General features: G+C 35.4%; 1 protein-coding gene across 3 annotated transcripts in view; it reads right to left on the reverse strand.

The window, feature by feature from the left end:
• Nucleotides 1-571: 571 nt before the first annotated feature.
• Nucleotides 572-15,263, reverse strand: part of BAZ1A (bromodomain adjacent to zinc finger domain 1A) — an 89,527-nt gene continuing 74,835 nt past the window's right edge. For all 3 annotated transcript variants that reach the window (XM_025442957.3, XM_035719821.2, XM_025442955.2), the window contains 7 exons: nucleotides 15,100-15,248; nucleotides 8,444-8,691; nucleotides 8,126-8,352; nucleotides 6,305-6,774; nucleotides 3,591-3,733; nucleotides 2,013-2,100; nucleotides 572-1,562 (listed from right to left, as the gene is read on the reverse strand). In XM_025442957.3, the coding sequence (XP_025298742.1) occupies nucleotides 1,366-1,562; nucleotides 2,013-2,100; nucleotides 3,591-3,733; nucleotides 6,305-6,774; nucleotides 8,126-8,352; nucleotides 8,444-8,691; nucleotides 15,100-15,248 (1,522 nt within the window). In that variant the 3' untranslated portion in view covers nucleotides 572-1,365. The remainder of the gene's footprint in view (nucleotides 1,563-2,012; nucleotides 2,101-3,590; nucleotides 3,734-6,304; nucleotides 6,775-8,125; nucleotides 8,353-8,443; nucleotides 8,692-15,099; nucleotides 15,249-15,263) is intronic.

Genomic DNA, 15,263 nt, shown 5'->3' on the forward strand with positions numbered 1-15,263 from the left:
AAAACAGGGGTAACTACCCAATAAACAAGCCTAATTAAATGAGAATATAGTACTGTCAAGATTTTATTTCTTTTATTTTTATTTTTCCCCCCACCCCCATCTGTCAAGATTTTAGATGAGAAAATAGAGGGATGATTCTACTGCCTTCCAATAAAGCCCTGGAGAGGACACCTGCCTTTTGCATCCTGAAAAGGAACAGCAACTCTTAAGTCTGCTTGAGATTCTCTGCCCCCTGTTCCCCTGTCCCTGCCACCCCCATGAAACTGAGGCCCTATGTATCTTCCACACCTAAGAAACAGCACTTCCTATTTTATTTAAAAGAAATTTCTGAGTGGTGTTTTTTAACTTACCTGGCATATCCTATACTTTCTTTCCTCCTTTTACTCTGAGAATCCCTGTCACAGATGGTTACTGTTACTAATGGAGATATCTTACTCCTCAAGGGTCTGGGCTGAAAAAGGTGCAAATCACTGCCTTACAGACGCAGGTACAATAAAACATTAGTTCTGATGGTCTGTATGGATCACATGTAATAGTTCAATTCTGATTTGTAAAAATTCCAGATTCAGAATACTTGAAAAACATGTATCATTTTATTTGTACACTTAAAAAGTTGTACATAGAAACTTGTAATACAGTTCTGTAAAACTGAAAGAACTGTCAGGGAAAAGGGAGGGTGTTACCTTTTATTGATTGATCATTAAGGAAGTTAGAGAAATAAAACAAAAACACAGTAAAATGTTTAAAAAATTAAAGAACATTTTCCAGGTACAAATTTTATAAATACAAAACAAATTCACAAATTATTTTGAATGCTAAATAAATATCTAGTTAATAAACTCAGACTTAATACCTCCAGCCAGCACTGGTACAGCACTTCAAGGATATAAAATTGGATTCATTCATGTGTAGTGTTGAAAGAATGTGCTCATTAAACAATTCTTAGACATATATACTTTTCTAAACTGTGCTATAGAAGATTTATCCGTTTAGATAAATCTCCTTTAATACCACACTTCTAAAAAAAAATCAATGACAAAATAAATCACAGATGAAAAAATATTTTCAAAGATATTGGGACACATGAATGATCTCAAAATGTACAAAAACCTCTGTAAACCAGTACTATATCCAATACATCTATCAAACTTATTAGATGCTGAGCAAAACTGTAGCAAAGGAAATCTTTCCTACATTCTCCTGAGTGCTTAATATTAAAATTGAGAATATAGTGCAGGCCACACTTCAGTGTGGTCAATCAGTTGTTATTGCTTTATATATATATGTCTGCTTTTGAGCATGATTTAATGTTCCATTTTCATGAACAATTTGTTTTCCTCAAATATATCCTTTAGAAGGACAAAATTAGATTCGTGACTTTTTTGCAGCTGGTGGTGTGCTAACTTGATCCACATTCCCGGGAGTGACATGTAGTCCAAGTTTTTGAGCCTGAATATGAAAAAATGCTTGAAGCCTAGTTCCAGCTTTTGCTTCACTTGTGTTACGAGGGTTGTACTCAAAGCAGTTCGAAAACATTAACTCAATATCATCAATAAATTCCGCTAGAAAGAAAAAAACCAAAGAAATTAGAATAAAAGTACATAAATTATAATTTTTGTTGTATCATATCTGGAAATGTCATTAAGAAAACGAAGCCCACCCTTTTCTTTAGAAATTGAAGCCTCTGAAACAACAAGGTAGCAGAACTAAAACTTAAAATTATTAACTAAAATGCTTTATAATTGTTCTATTGAAACTATGCAATTACATAATTAGGAACATTAGATGATTACACAGAACTTCTATTAAGACCAGATTCTACAAAATATTTAACTCATTCAGTTCCTACCCAGTATCTTTCATCTCCATATCCATAGACAAACATTTTAAGAGACCTCTTGGGATGCCATCTACACAATCACATTAATATACATCATTTAAATCACACAAAAAAAAACCACAGTCTTTACCTCTTTAAGCAAAAATATTAGAGGAAAACATAAATTACTTACATGCTAATTTATATTCACATTTGTTCACTTTTTCACGAATTATATTTAAGGCAATGGGCTTTTTGATGATGTCGTAATAGTCCGGGACCTGTAAAATAATTCAAATATATCTCTCCTATAGAAGATTTATCAGAGATAAGTGGTCAAATATGTGAAAGTTTTGCACTTAAAAGCAACGGAATATTAACCTTTGAATACTACGATCCCATTAAAACCACATAATATATTTCAGTCACTATAACGTTGTAGAAGCTTATTTGATACTACAAAAAATGTTAACTTATTGTGAAAAGAAAAAGTTTGTGATTTTGCTTGTGTACTCTATTTCTCTCTAAAGAGAAACATATGGGCAGCCCGGGTGGTCCAGTGGTTTAGCGCCGCCTTCAGCCCAGGGCCTGATCCTGAAGATCCAGGATCAAGTCCCATCTTGGGCTCCCTGTGTGGAGCCTACTTCTCCCTCTGCCTGTGTCTCTGCCCCCTCTCTGTGTCTCTCTCATGAATAAATAAATAAAATCTTAAAAAAAAGGGAAGAAAATATTTCTATAAAAAAATAAAGAGAAACATATATGTATCTATACAGTTATTTAATGAGCATTACTGCATTTGTAATAAATAATAAAATGTACATAACAAAACTTATTTAGCACAAAAACTACTCAGGAAAAATGAATTAGAGTCAAACAGATTTAATTTTTATAGGATGCTATTCAATGGTAATTAATCCTTCACATTCTTGCTCCAGAAATCTCTCTAACACACCCTTTGCTCCATTCAAACTTCCCATCATTTCCCATATTTTCATTTCTGGGTCTTTAACTTATCATGCCCTTTTCCCGAAATGTTCTTATTCCATTTCTCACTGTTGAAATTCCACCCATCTTTAATGACCGGACCAAACAGTTCTTCCATAACAAACTTTCAAATTCCTGGTATTCTCTCCCTCTGAAAAGCTCAAATCAATCTCCTTTTTTTCTCTACTTCTGGAAGACCATTATAACTTCTATTATAGCAGTATAACACTGTCATATCTGCTGTAGCACATCATACTTGCCCCACGTATATAAATAACTCCAGCACCATCTCAAATGCCTTAGTTTTAGGCCCTCTTTGTTTTCTAAGAGTCCCTATCTTTCTCACACAGTGGTCTCCAGACCAGCCCCATCAGCATCATTGCAGATCTAGTGAATCAAGAACTCTGGAATGAGGCCTAGTAACCTGCGTTTTAACAAGACATCCCAGGTGATTTTAGTGTATGCTACAGTTTGAGAACAGCTGTTTTACATAACAGAAATATCAATAGTACACAGTTGAATTAAATCTATTCATATTCATTACATAGAATAAAAACATTGAAGCTATTACAACACAACATACTGTCATTTTTCATGAGAATCAGTCATAGGATTGGAAGGAACTGAGCCGAGGATGTTCTCTAATCCCCTTTTTTTTCAATTTAGAAACTAACTTTCCAAGTGTTTAAAAAGCAAAGTGTATCGTGACTAATGGATGTTTTGACTGCCATGCAGACTAAATCAGATAATATTCATGAATACGTCTTATCGAGTCTAATAATATTACCTGGATTTTGGAAACGAGTTTCAAAAAAGGCCAGCTGTCATCATGCCGTACCAGTTCCACAACAAGTTGTTCAAAAGCAGACAATTCATGAACTCCTCCTTGTCGGCCTGAACTCCTTCGATTCAGGGTCATAGGAGACGATTCTAAATAAATAAATTTTAGGTGATGACAAAGAAAATTATTTGATCACTACAAGCTAAACAGGTATATAAATACAGCCTATCTTCAAACAGAAAATTAACATTCTATATATGTAATTAATGAGATAAATTAGCCTACATTCTGAAATATGAAAATCTAATGTTCACTCTATTTTTTATTTTTTAATTTTTTAAAAGATTTTATTTATTCATGAGAGATGCAGAGAGAGAGGCGGAGAAGCAGGCTCCATGCAGGGAGCCCGATGTGGGACTCGATCCTGGGTCTCCAGGATCATGCCGGGGGCTGAAGGCGGCGCTAAACTGCTGAGCCACCCAAGCTGCCCTCTTTTTTTATTTTTTTTTTAAAGATTTTATTTACTTATTCATGAGAGACACACAGAGAGAGGCAGAGACACAGGCAGAGGGATAAGCAGGCTCCATACAAGGAGCCTGACTGGGGACTTAATCCTGGGACTCCAGGATTATGCCCTGGGGCTGAAGGCAGGCACTAAACTGCTGGGCCATCCAGGGATCCCTCTCTTTTTGTTTTAAAAAAGATTTTATTATCAATTTTTATTATTTTTATGATTATTAATTTAAAAAAAAGTCTACTTAAGTAACCTCTACACCAAAGGTGGGGCTTGAACTCCCAACCTCAAGATGAAGAGTCCTATGCTCTTCTAACTGAGCCAGTCAGGCGCCCCTAAAGATTTTATTTTTAATTAGTCTCTATATCCAATGTGGCACTCAAATGTCGTATGCTCCACTGACTGAGCCAGCCAGGTGCCTCCACTGTTTCCTTTTCATCATAAAATTTCTGAATTAATTAAACATTCACTGGGAACATATTGTAAAAACATTGTAATATAAAATTCCTTGAACAGAAAGTTTATAGATTATATTTTAGCCCATTTTATTAAAAATCTATTTTCAACTATAATAAAAAGCAAGCAATTCTGCAGAATTTTCTGAAACACATCATTAGGAAAACAATCTTTTCAGATCTAGCAAGTAGACCTCTTTATAAATTACCTTGCATGGTAGAAATTAGATGTTTAACAATAAAATAAAAGATTATCATTAATTTTATTTATTGATTCATTTGAGGGGAGAGAGTGCATGAGAGAGGGAGGTGGATAAGGAGCAGAGGGAGGACGAGCAGACTCCATGATGAGCATGAGCACAGAGCCTGAGGGAGGGCTTGATCCCACAACCCTGGGGTCACAACCTGAGCCAAAATCAAGAGTTGGTCCCCCAACTGAGCTACCCAAATGCATCTCTTGTCTTAATTTTATATGGAGGATTTCTGAAAGCAAAATGCTTTCTCATAAAACCTAAGGTATATATAACGAAATCTAAAGTGTATGAATTAGTAGAAAAAGGTAGCATAGTTCATATTATGAATTCAGGTGTTTAAATTCTCTACTTAAATGTAAATCCATACATTGCCCCCTTTGTCATTGGAACCAGGTTAGTAATTTCACAAATCAATTAACAAAATGTTTTCCTTTATTTTTAAAAAATATTTTATTTACTTACTTAAGAGATAGAGATAACAAGTTGGGGGGAGGAGATGAGGAAGAAGCAGACACTCCACCAATATTATGCTTTAGGCCAGGTTGCTCCCCATGAGGGACCATGACTCAGGTCTCAATCCCAGGATTCTGAGATCATGACCCAAGCCAAAGGCAGATGATTCAACTAACTGACCCACCCAGGTGCCTCCCCAATTTTTTTTCCGAGCAGAGTTTTTAAAAAATACAAATGTTTTAGGTATGCTATGTTTCCAAATAGCTTGAAGTTCAGAATTGGGGAAGAGCAAAACAGATAAGGGGATAGGAAAAGCTAAATTAGACCTCTGGTGCTAAGTTACCTGATACAATGCACCGCCTCCCCAAACCTGACAGTCTGGTGATGGCATCAACAGACTAACTGTCTTCTATTCTTTCACTAATGCACTCCTTAATCCTGCCATGTATTTGAATAATGCAATACAACCTATCTATAATTCTTCAAGGAACAGTATCGTTTTTTATGTCTAATTTCATTTTTTGGAATAGCAAAGTTTTATTACTACTGGCATTAAAGGAAAAAATAGAATTGAAGAGATAAATAAAGAAATTTGGATAAAGATTACTATAAACAACAATTATCAGAATTAAAAAGATGGCTGGTGATCACTCCCTAATGATAATATCACTCCCCCAGCTCTCCCCTGCCCCCAAAATCAGTACATCAGATAGGAACCTTACCAAATACCCCTAAGACAATGTAGCTTGTCTAGGTGATAATGAGTATGTTGTGTTTTAAAGCAGGAAAGGGTGGAAAAGAATGAAATGTGTCATTTCTCACAACTACTTTGCTACATCACTAAAAAATACTCATAATATAATTTACCTTATTCCCCAAATAGCTGCCCCTTTGATGAATATTACGCTTTAGGCCAGGTTGCTAATAACCTTGTATATCCTAGTGACAGCCTTTAAAAAATGATCCAAAATATCTCAACATTCAATATTTGCAAATTACTTCATTTTCTTAGGTAAGAGGAATTTAAATTAGACTTCTTTATACCTGTAGATTGTCTTTTTCTTCCTCTTCTCTTGGATTCACTATCTTGGAGAGAAAGTTTTGAAGTAACATTTAGAGATCTTGACTTCTCACTTGACTTTGTGGCAATGACTCTGAAGTTAGGAAAGTTGGGACTATTTTCTGGTGTATTATTAGCACTTTTCCTTCCTCTGCGTTTTCTACGAGGACTAAGTAGTTCCACAAATACGTCTGCTTGCAGTGGGCCATAACTCTGGCGAGTAGAACGACCAGCAATTCTTAAAGATTTAGTTTCTGTTGGAGGAGCAGACCTTATCTTTCTAAGGCTTCTACCAGTGGTTTTAGAGGAAACAGTTGTTTTGGGTGTACTCTGCTGACTCCGAGAAGTGTATCTTCCAGGATCTTGTCGTTGGCCACGACTTGAGAAAGAAGTGCTAATTCTCCCTCTTGTTTTAATTGGCAATCTGACTTGTGGTCTTCCTCGTTTTGGTGGGCTGTAAATATTGTTAGAAAACATGATTATTCTACAGAGAAATGAATACACATACAATTATCCCTATTCCCTTTGTTCTACTATTCAGCCAATGATTCTACATATATTTCTTTGGTGTCCTTATGCTACAGGAGACCATTACTTTTCATTATCATTGATGGTGAGGTAATTTACAGTTTTGGTCAATGACAGCAACTAAAATAGGCCCTAAATCTGTGGTTCCTGAATACCATGCTGAGAATCTTTCTGCCATCTTCTGATTCTTACTGTAAAATACAAAACTAGATTCAATCTTTTATTTTCAGTAAACTTTACCCACAACATGCAGCTAGAACTCACAACCCCAAGATCAGATCCAGAGTTACACACTTCAATGACTGAGCCAGCCAGGCCCCCCAGGTTCGATCTTTTAATTGTCTTCAAGTCATAGACAAGGATGAAACAACCCTACTGAGCCTCTTTTTATCCATTTCCCCATACCTGGACTTCCAGTTTACCTGGAATTTTCCAAATTCTTTATCATCTTTATGTTTAACACAAATACTGCCCTTATAATCTACAAGGACGATGGTTCCTACTAGTTGGAGCTATTAAAAAACAACCTGATTAAAATAAGCAGGGTAGTTCTCTCTATCCTCTGCAGATTGGCCTTTTTGTACTTTGTCAGTTTGAAGTTGCCCTTGCTTTAATTCACTTTCCTGATTCCACATGAATGGGGTTCAGATGTTAAAAAGGTGGAGAGGTCTTAGGGACCAATAAAGGGGAGAATGCTCTAGTGCTGCCACAGCAGGAATAACCAGGTCCTCACCCAATTCATTAGGCCTGAGTGACACAGCTTGCTAAGTTGCGGAATACCTGCTTATGTATAGAAGTTGCTTCTAACTGCTAATGTGGTAGGAGTCTAACAATATAATGTGCTTCCTGGCAGATCTCTTTCTCTCTCTGTAGATGCCAAGATCACCCATATTTGAGTATACCTCCTTGAGAAAGCAAGAGGGGCACTGGGAAATTGCATTCACTTTATCTCATAAATATCCTTTGGAATGTTTCTTTGCGCTGGAGGCACAAAATTCAGTAAAATCAAACTTAATGGGGGTCTGAATTGGTATTCCTACGCAAACATCAACTTCTATTGGATTTTATGACCTGGCTAAACTCACATAGGTACTACATTCCCTCAGGAATAACTTCAAATGCTTATCATACTAAAGCAAGGATAACGTAAGGACACTATATTATATACCAGTTTTTAAAAAGTTATCGGCCCCAATCATTCCATTTGTTTTTGAGTAGTCAAGAGATTGTCTAGTTATGACTCACAAACTCTCATTTTATTGCATATTAGGACTTACCTGACTTCTTCCTCTTCTTGAGAGTCATCTTCATCTTGGTCTATCTCATACTCCTCCTCCTCACTTTGACCCTCTTCATCATCATCATCAACTTCATCATCCTCACCTCCCATACTGTCTTCCATCTCTTCATCACTTTCCAAGGATGGTCTCTGTCTAGAGGAGAGTCTTCTAGAACGTTGCTTTGGCCGACACTCTGGACAAAACCAATCTCCTTCAGGCACAGTCTGACAAATCACAGAAATGATTATTAATCATCTGTCACTCAAAACCTCAATCACTCAATCCTCATCTAAGAAGTAGAAGGGGGAAAAATACCTTGAGCTTTGGTCGAACACAGTAGGTATGATGACCCCGATCACAGCCATCACAAAGTACCATGTTTTCAGCATCGCCTTTTTTTCGGCATATCTTGCAACGAGCATTCAGTATAGATTTAGACCATATCACACTACGATCCAAGGTGGAGAGATGAAGAAAGACTTGGGATAGACTAGCAGAAGCAAGCAGAGACTCTCTCCAACGGTCCAGGACTGTTTTGTAAGAACGCCCACTGTCACTGGCATCTTAAATGAAAGGGTAAAGTAATTTAAGTGTCTAGGCAAACCTCAGACATCTCCTAGAACTATTTTCTTGGTATTTTAAACAGGTTAGATTTTAAAGTTCTTCTAAAACTTAACAAAAAGATCGTGTTGATATTAAAAACAAAAACCTCATGTTAAAGAAAATATTTGCTGAGCCATAGCTTGTTTGTGATATAAAGAATTACTTAAATCTATAAATCAAAAAAAAAAATCTATAAATCAAAAGCTTGGGGATTTCAATAGTTAAAAAGAGAAGAATTAACTTAAGCAATGTGTTCTCAATCTAGTGGTTTTTAATCAATTCTTGGCCTGACTTAAAGAACTAGCTAAATATGATAACAAATCAGTTAGTATCCATTTGAATCAAGGATAATACTTCTAAGTTAAATATCAATCATATAAGAGGTTTTCTCCTGGGGCTGATGAAAATTTTCTGAAATTAGATCATGGTGAATGGCTGTGTAACAGTGAATATACTAAAATCCACTGAATCCATCCATTTTTTAAAAGGATGAATTTTATATATGCAAATATCTCAATAAAGCTATTATTAAAAATATCAATTATATAGAAATGCTAACTCTCTTGTCTTCTATCTCTAAGAAAATATTTTTTTAAATGAGGTAAAAAAATGCTAAAACTCCACTTCCCAAAAGAACTTTCAGCATTAATATTTATATAGGAACCTTTGAAAGTTTCTGTCATTAATAACATCATTTCTTTGTCTTCTGGACTAAGATTTATTAAGAGTCATTTGGCTAGATGCCATTAATCTATCATTTAACACTGGCATGTGATTTTTCTCTTCAGTGAATCTTCCATCATTGCTACCACCTTATATTCCTAAAACATTATACTTAATTATGAAAGGACTACCACATAATGTCCAATTTCTACAAGGTTTATAAGACTCCAAACATAGTTTGTTCTTATTATGAGATATTTCCTACTATTATCCTCAAAAAAAAAAAAAAGTCCTCTTGGGCAGTAGCATAATGATTAAAGGGAATGTGGGCTCTGGAGTCAGTCTGCTTCGAGGGGAGTACTAGCCCCCCTGTTTGAGTGCGGCCTCAGGTTTCCCAACAGTAATATGTGGATAGCATCTACCTCTGAGTCTGAGGGCTGTGAGGAAGATTAAGTGGGATGATATATATGAGACAAGTAAAATGCCTGTCAGGTAGTAAACGCTGTTACTGTTATCATTATTGCTGCATTATACTGTTCCTCCTGTGTGCAACAATTTAGAAGATATGAAACAATTCATTCTATGGTCCCTACCTTTAAGAAATTTTTTATATAGCTGGGAGAGTGAAGATATATACAAGGAGCTGAAGTCATAAAGGAGCAGATCTGCCAAACATTAGTTGAGTCTTGAGCTTCTGTTTGATTGTTGGGCTGGATGAGAGAGACAGGACGTGATATCTAGGGCTCACCCAATGTGCCGAATCCTTTCTGAAAAGCTAGGACTCCAAAAGGCTATACCTTCAAACATCAAGGCAGGAAAGGGTACATTGGAGAAAGAAAGAAGTAGCATGGAAATCTGCTCATCTGGACCTTGGTGTTGAGTGGAAAGGGAAAATGAATCTACCCTGAGAACACGTAACCAATGCCTAAACAGTTTAAAACCTGAAAAAACATACGATTTTTAAAGTGGCCCAGGTGGTAGTGAAATCAGGTGGATGGCAGAAACAAGTACACATCTTTGCAAATTCTCTCTAAAGAAATTTCCATAGATCAAGTTCTGAGGAATGACAGTTAATAGTCAAGACTTACAATGCACATGTGGAAACAAAACATTACAGACAAGAGCCAGCAGAATCTGACCCATAAAGACTTGAGATATTTGATTAGACACAAAATATAAAGTAACTGTTTTAATGTTTTAAGAAATAAATGTTTGAAAATATAAGGAACCAAGCAGTTTGAAAAAGCATCAGCATCTCCAAAAATAATTGAGAGTAATAACTTGATGGAAGAGGGAAAAAAACGAATGGGTCAATGGCTCTTCAGGTAAAGCTGAAGAAAAATATTAGCAAAGTGAGAAATAAATGCAGTAATTATTTCCACCCTCTTATTTTGTGTTTTCTATTTACCGTGATTTTTGATATAAGGCTTCATGAAAAGTTCTAGCTTGAGCAGACTCTCTAAGGAAGGAGGCAACAAAAATTGCTAGTTCAAAGATCTTAAAGAAATCTTTCTGGATAAATCCAAGGACATTCTTATTGGTAAGTGCAAGAAATAAGATTGCATATAGGCCACTGTGGAAGAGTGGAGGAAAAAGACAAACTGTGAAGGGCCTTTGGAACCTTGAAAGTCAGTCTGAATGATTTTTAACTTGAAGGTTGGTGAAACATTATGGGTTTTGATCAAAGAGGTGCTTTAAGAAAATTAAATCTGGGCAGCCCAGGTGGCTCAGCTGTTTAGCGCCACCTTCAGCCCAGGGCCTGATCCTGGAAACCTGGGATGGAGTCAGGTTCCCTGCATGGAGCCTGCTTATCCCTCTGCCTGTGTTTCTGTCTCTCTCTCTCTCTCTCTCTCTCTCTGTCTCTCGTGAATAAATAAAATCTTAAAAAAATAAAAAAAAGAAAGAAAAAGAAAAAATTAAATCTGTGGTATCTCAATGTCCAATTTTTATCCCACCCACTTTTTAAATGGATGTCCACATGCTTCTGCTTTTATATAGTACATAAATAAGGATAAAAAAACAGTATACAATTGATTCCATTTTTCTGTTGTCTTGCCACTTCTCCAGATTATAAAACTCCCAAGGGCAGAAGTGTCTTGTTTCTCTTTTATCTTCCATCATGCTAGTATAAATAAATCCCTCAAGAAATTAGGATTAGGATTTTACATATGAAATAATGGTAGAGTCATATGATCATATATTACATTGGGAGACTTCATATTGTTAACTGCTACTACATAGTAATCCATGTGACCATGCTATGTAGGTTTTTCCTGGAGATAACACAAAAACTCCCACCCTATAAATCCCCCTATGCTAGCAAAAAAAAAAAAAAAAAAAAAAAAAAAGGTTTCATTAACCGAGGTATGCAATGTAGAAGAAAAATGCTAGGAAGTTATTATTTTATAAGACTGTCTCCAATCCTATTCCTTTCCAAAAAGACCATCAAATTCAAGGTTTTCCTTCCAAAGCTAAATATTCAAACCAGTACTCAGCAACACAGGAAGTAAAATCATAATTCTTTAAAAAGACAAAATTCTTTAAAAAGTTAAAAATTTACCAACTCTCACACTAGATTGATCTTCCTCTCTCTTTTTCGTGTCCTTTTTTTTTTTCTATCTCCCCTTTGGTCTTTATTAATTTCTGTGTTACCTAATTTCAAATTGATAAAGTTAGTTTGAGGATTTTTTCATTGCTTAAGGATTTAACCATAAGCATGACTTTATAAATGATGAGATTTCCAACTTAAACAATTCTCACAGATCTTACCTAAAATAATTCAAATATGAATATCTTCCTCAAGTTAAAAAAAAGCCTAGTTTTATTAATGTATTAATGATTAGAATAAGAGGGACATCCTACGGAAGGTGAAACTTAAGTAGAATTTTTATTTTACTTGCTTCCTCAAGAAACTGAAACAGGGATGCCTGAGTGGCTCAATGGCTGAGCGTCTGCCTTCAGCTCAGGGCATGATCCTGAAGTTCCAGGACTGAGGCCCACATCAGGATCCTTGCATAGAGCCTGCTTCTCCTCTATGTCTCTACCTCTCTCTTGTCTCTCATGAATAAATAAATAAAATCTTAAAAAAAAAAGGAAAAAAGAAAAAAAGAAACCGAAACGATCTCTGAAGCTAAACTGGTAAAATTCCTACCACAGTGAATTTGCTATGCTGAAAAATAATCAAAAGAATGGAGAATTTTTATATTCTATCTCAAACATTCATAAAGCAGAACCCACATTTCTCCCCCAGATTAAGGATATTCTTGATAACCTTGCTCTAAATATTTAGATTATCTTCAAACCCCAGAGGCACCTCTAGTTCTTGTGGTCCCATTCAAAACAGATCCCCCAAAGGCTTAAACAAAATATAAAAACCTACAGACATCAATTATTCTATTAACTTTTTATGGGGCAGCAATGGTAGATAACAATCATATTATAAATAATAAATATCTAAACTTTGATCAACATTTACCATCAAAGTAAGTTGAAGTTTTCTTATTTCACCTTTTTTAAGACTTCAAATTGAAATTGTTCTTTTTCTTTTTTTAAAAGATTTTACTTATTTATTCATGAGAGACAGAGAGAGAGAGAGAGAGAGAGAGAGAGAGAGAGATGCAGACACAGGCAGAGGGAGAAGCAGGCTCCTGGCAAGAAGCCTGATGTGAGACTCTATCCTGGATTCCTAGATTACACCTTGAACCGAAGGCAGACGCTCAACTGCTGAGCCACCCAGGTACCCCAAAATTGTTCCTTTTATATCCCTTAGGATGAAATGAATGTTCCAACACTGCTGTATACAACCTAGCAGAACTATAGCTCTCAGCTCTCATATAACCTACTAGATTGTAAGCTGCAACATCTCCCAGTGTTAACTTTTTCCCTTTATGTTTAAATATTTAATAACATACTGATGAAAATATGGACACATTAAACAATTTGATATTTTTCTCCTTGATTTTATTTATTTATTTATTTGTTTATTTATTCTCCTTGATTTTATAAACAACTTTAATTGATGGGCAGTTTCAGAAATGGAAGAAAAATCAGCAGAATTGTGTTTTCTCTCTTTTGGAATCACAGAATTAATAGTAGTAGTGAAATATTTATAAGAGTTACATAATTTACAAGTAAATTTTATTTAAAATTTTAATTTTAGTAATTGTAGATTCCTATGTGGTTGTAAAAAATAGTAGAAAGGGATCCTTTGTATATGTAGTTCAATTTAGAGAAACTATTAAGAAATAATGAAAACTGGGAAATAAGTGATATAGCAAATATAAATGAGTATTTTTGTGAGCTATGATCATACATACTTATTTCTCTAACTGCTATTTTCCAATCTGAAAAGTGAGTCATTGAGCTCATGGTGGAATTATCAATTTATAAAAATATGAAAAGGCTTATTAGAACAATAAGATACTGGCCATAAACCCTTCAATTTCAAATTGATATTTTATAAATATATCCACATTGATAGAACCATATATTTATGAAAGCTGTTCTTAGTACTCAACAAGGTAATATTCAAATAATTGAAAAAGGATTTTAGTCAATTCAAGTTGCTCTCAATAGGAGACCAAAAAGATATGGCTTAAAAAATGTATGTTTCTTCTAGCACCCCACTACTGAGATACAAACTACTTTGAATATGATGATTTATAAATTATTTTAACATGTCAGAAGAAAGGGAAGTTCAAGGCAGTTATGACTTGAGAGTTGATTTGGAACTTGAAACACATTGCTAAAACACAATCCAGATAGTATCACTTCTATCATCCTACCATAAATTATAGAGCATTTCCTCATTTACGTACCCTTTAACACTTGATTCAGTGCTTCTCATATGGTGCTCAGGTTAGTGACCCACATTATTATTTTTTTTTAAAGATTTATTTATTCATCTGAGATGAGAGTGTTTGAGTAGAGGGAGGTTTGGAGGGAGAAGGAGAGAGAGAATCCTTGAGCAGACTTTCTACTGAGTGTGGAGCCCAAAGCAGGGCTCAATCCCATCACCCTGAGATCATGACCTGAGCCAAAATTAAGTCAGCTGCTCAGCCAACTAAGCCACGCAGGTGTCCCAGTGACCCACACTTAAGCAGTTTCTTTGGGGTTCTGTTTTATATAACAAATATTTATGTACAATTTTTGATTATTCAGAATCTGGCCAGTAACAGGTTTTGGTAATCTTTCTTTTGATGAAACACAAAAGAAAAGATTGACAGAAATAGATAAAAAGATAGTCATTAAGATGAGTATCTAAAATAAAAAGTACTTTTAAGTATTATTTTAAAACATCTCACCTGAAAGAACCCACATTTTAAAATGAAAATACAATCTTAAAATTTTTAGCCAATTTCATTGTGTCAGCCCACAAATTTCTATTATAGGGCAATTTCTTTCTTTCCTTTTTCTTTCATCTCTTTCTCTCTTTTTTTAAAGTATTTATTTATTTATTTATGAATGAATGAATGAATGAATGAATGACAGGCACAGAGAGAGAGGCAGAGACATAGGCAGAGAGAGAAGCAGGTTCCCTGTGGTGAGCCCAATGTGGGACTCGATCCCAGGGCCCCGGGATCATGCCCTGAGTCGAAGGCAGACACTCAACCACTGAACCACCCCTATAGGGAGCTGTCCCTACAGGGCAATCTCAAAATCATTTAAGGTACAACTAATATTTTGAAGTGCAAACTGGTACTTACCAAGTGGAGCTTTGAGAAAACGCCGCTCAATGCCCTGCTCTATTTGAAAAAGTGCCATTGCCAGGTAATGAACCACATTGCTCACTGATTGTGGTGTACTTGCGTTAGTTGAGACAGTACTTGGAGTTTCTGTTTTTATGCCCAAGAGTCTACAATGAAAACAT

The sequence above is a fragment of the Canis lupus genome, chromosome 8 (genome assembly GCF_003254725.2).
Source record: "Canis lupus dingo isolate Sandy chromosome 8, ASM325472v2, whole genome shotgun sequence".
Classification (NCBI taxonomy): domain Eukaryota; kingdom Metazoa; phylum Chordata; class Mammalia; order Carnivora; family Canidae; genus Canis; species Canis lupus.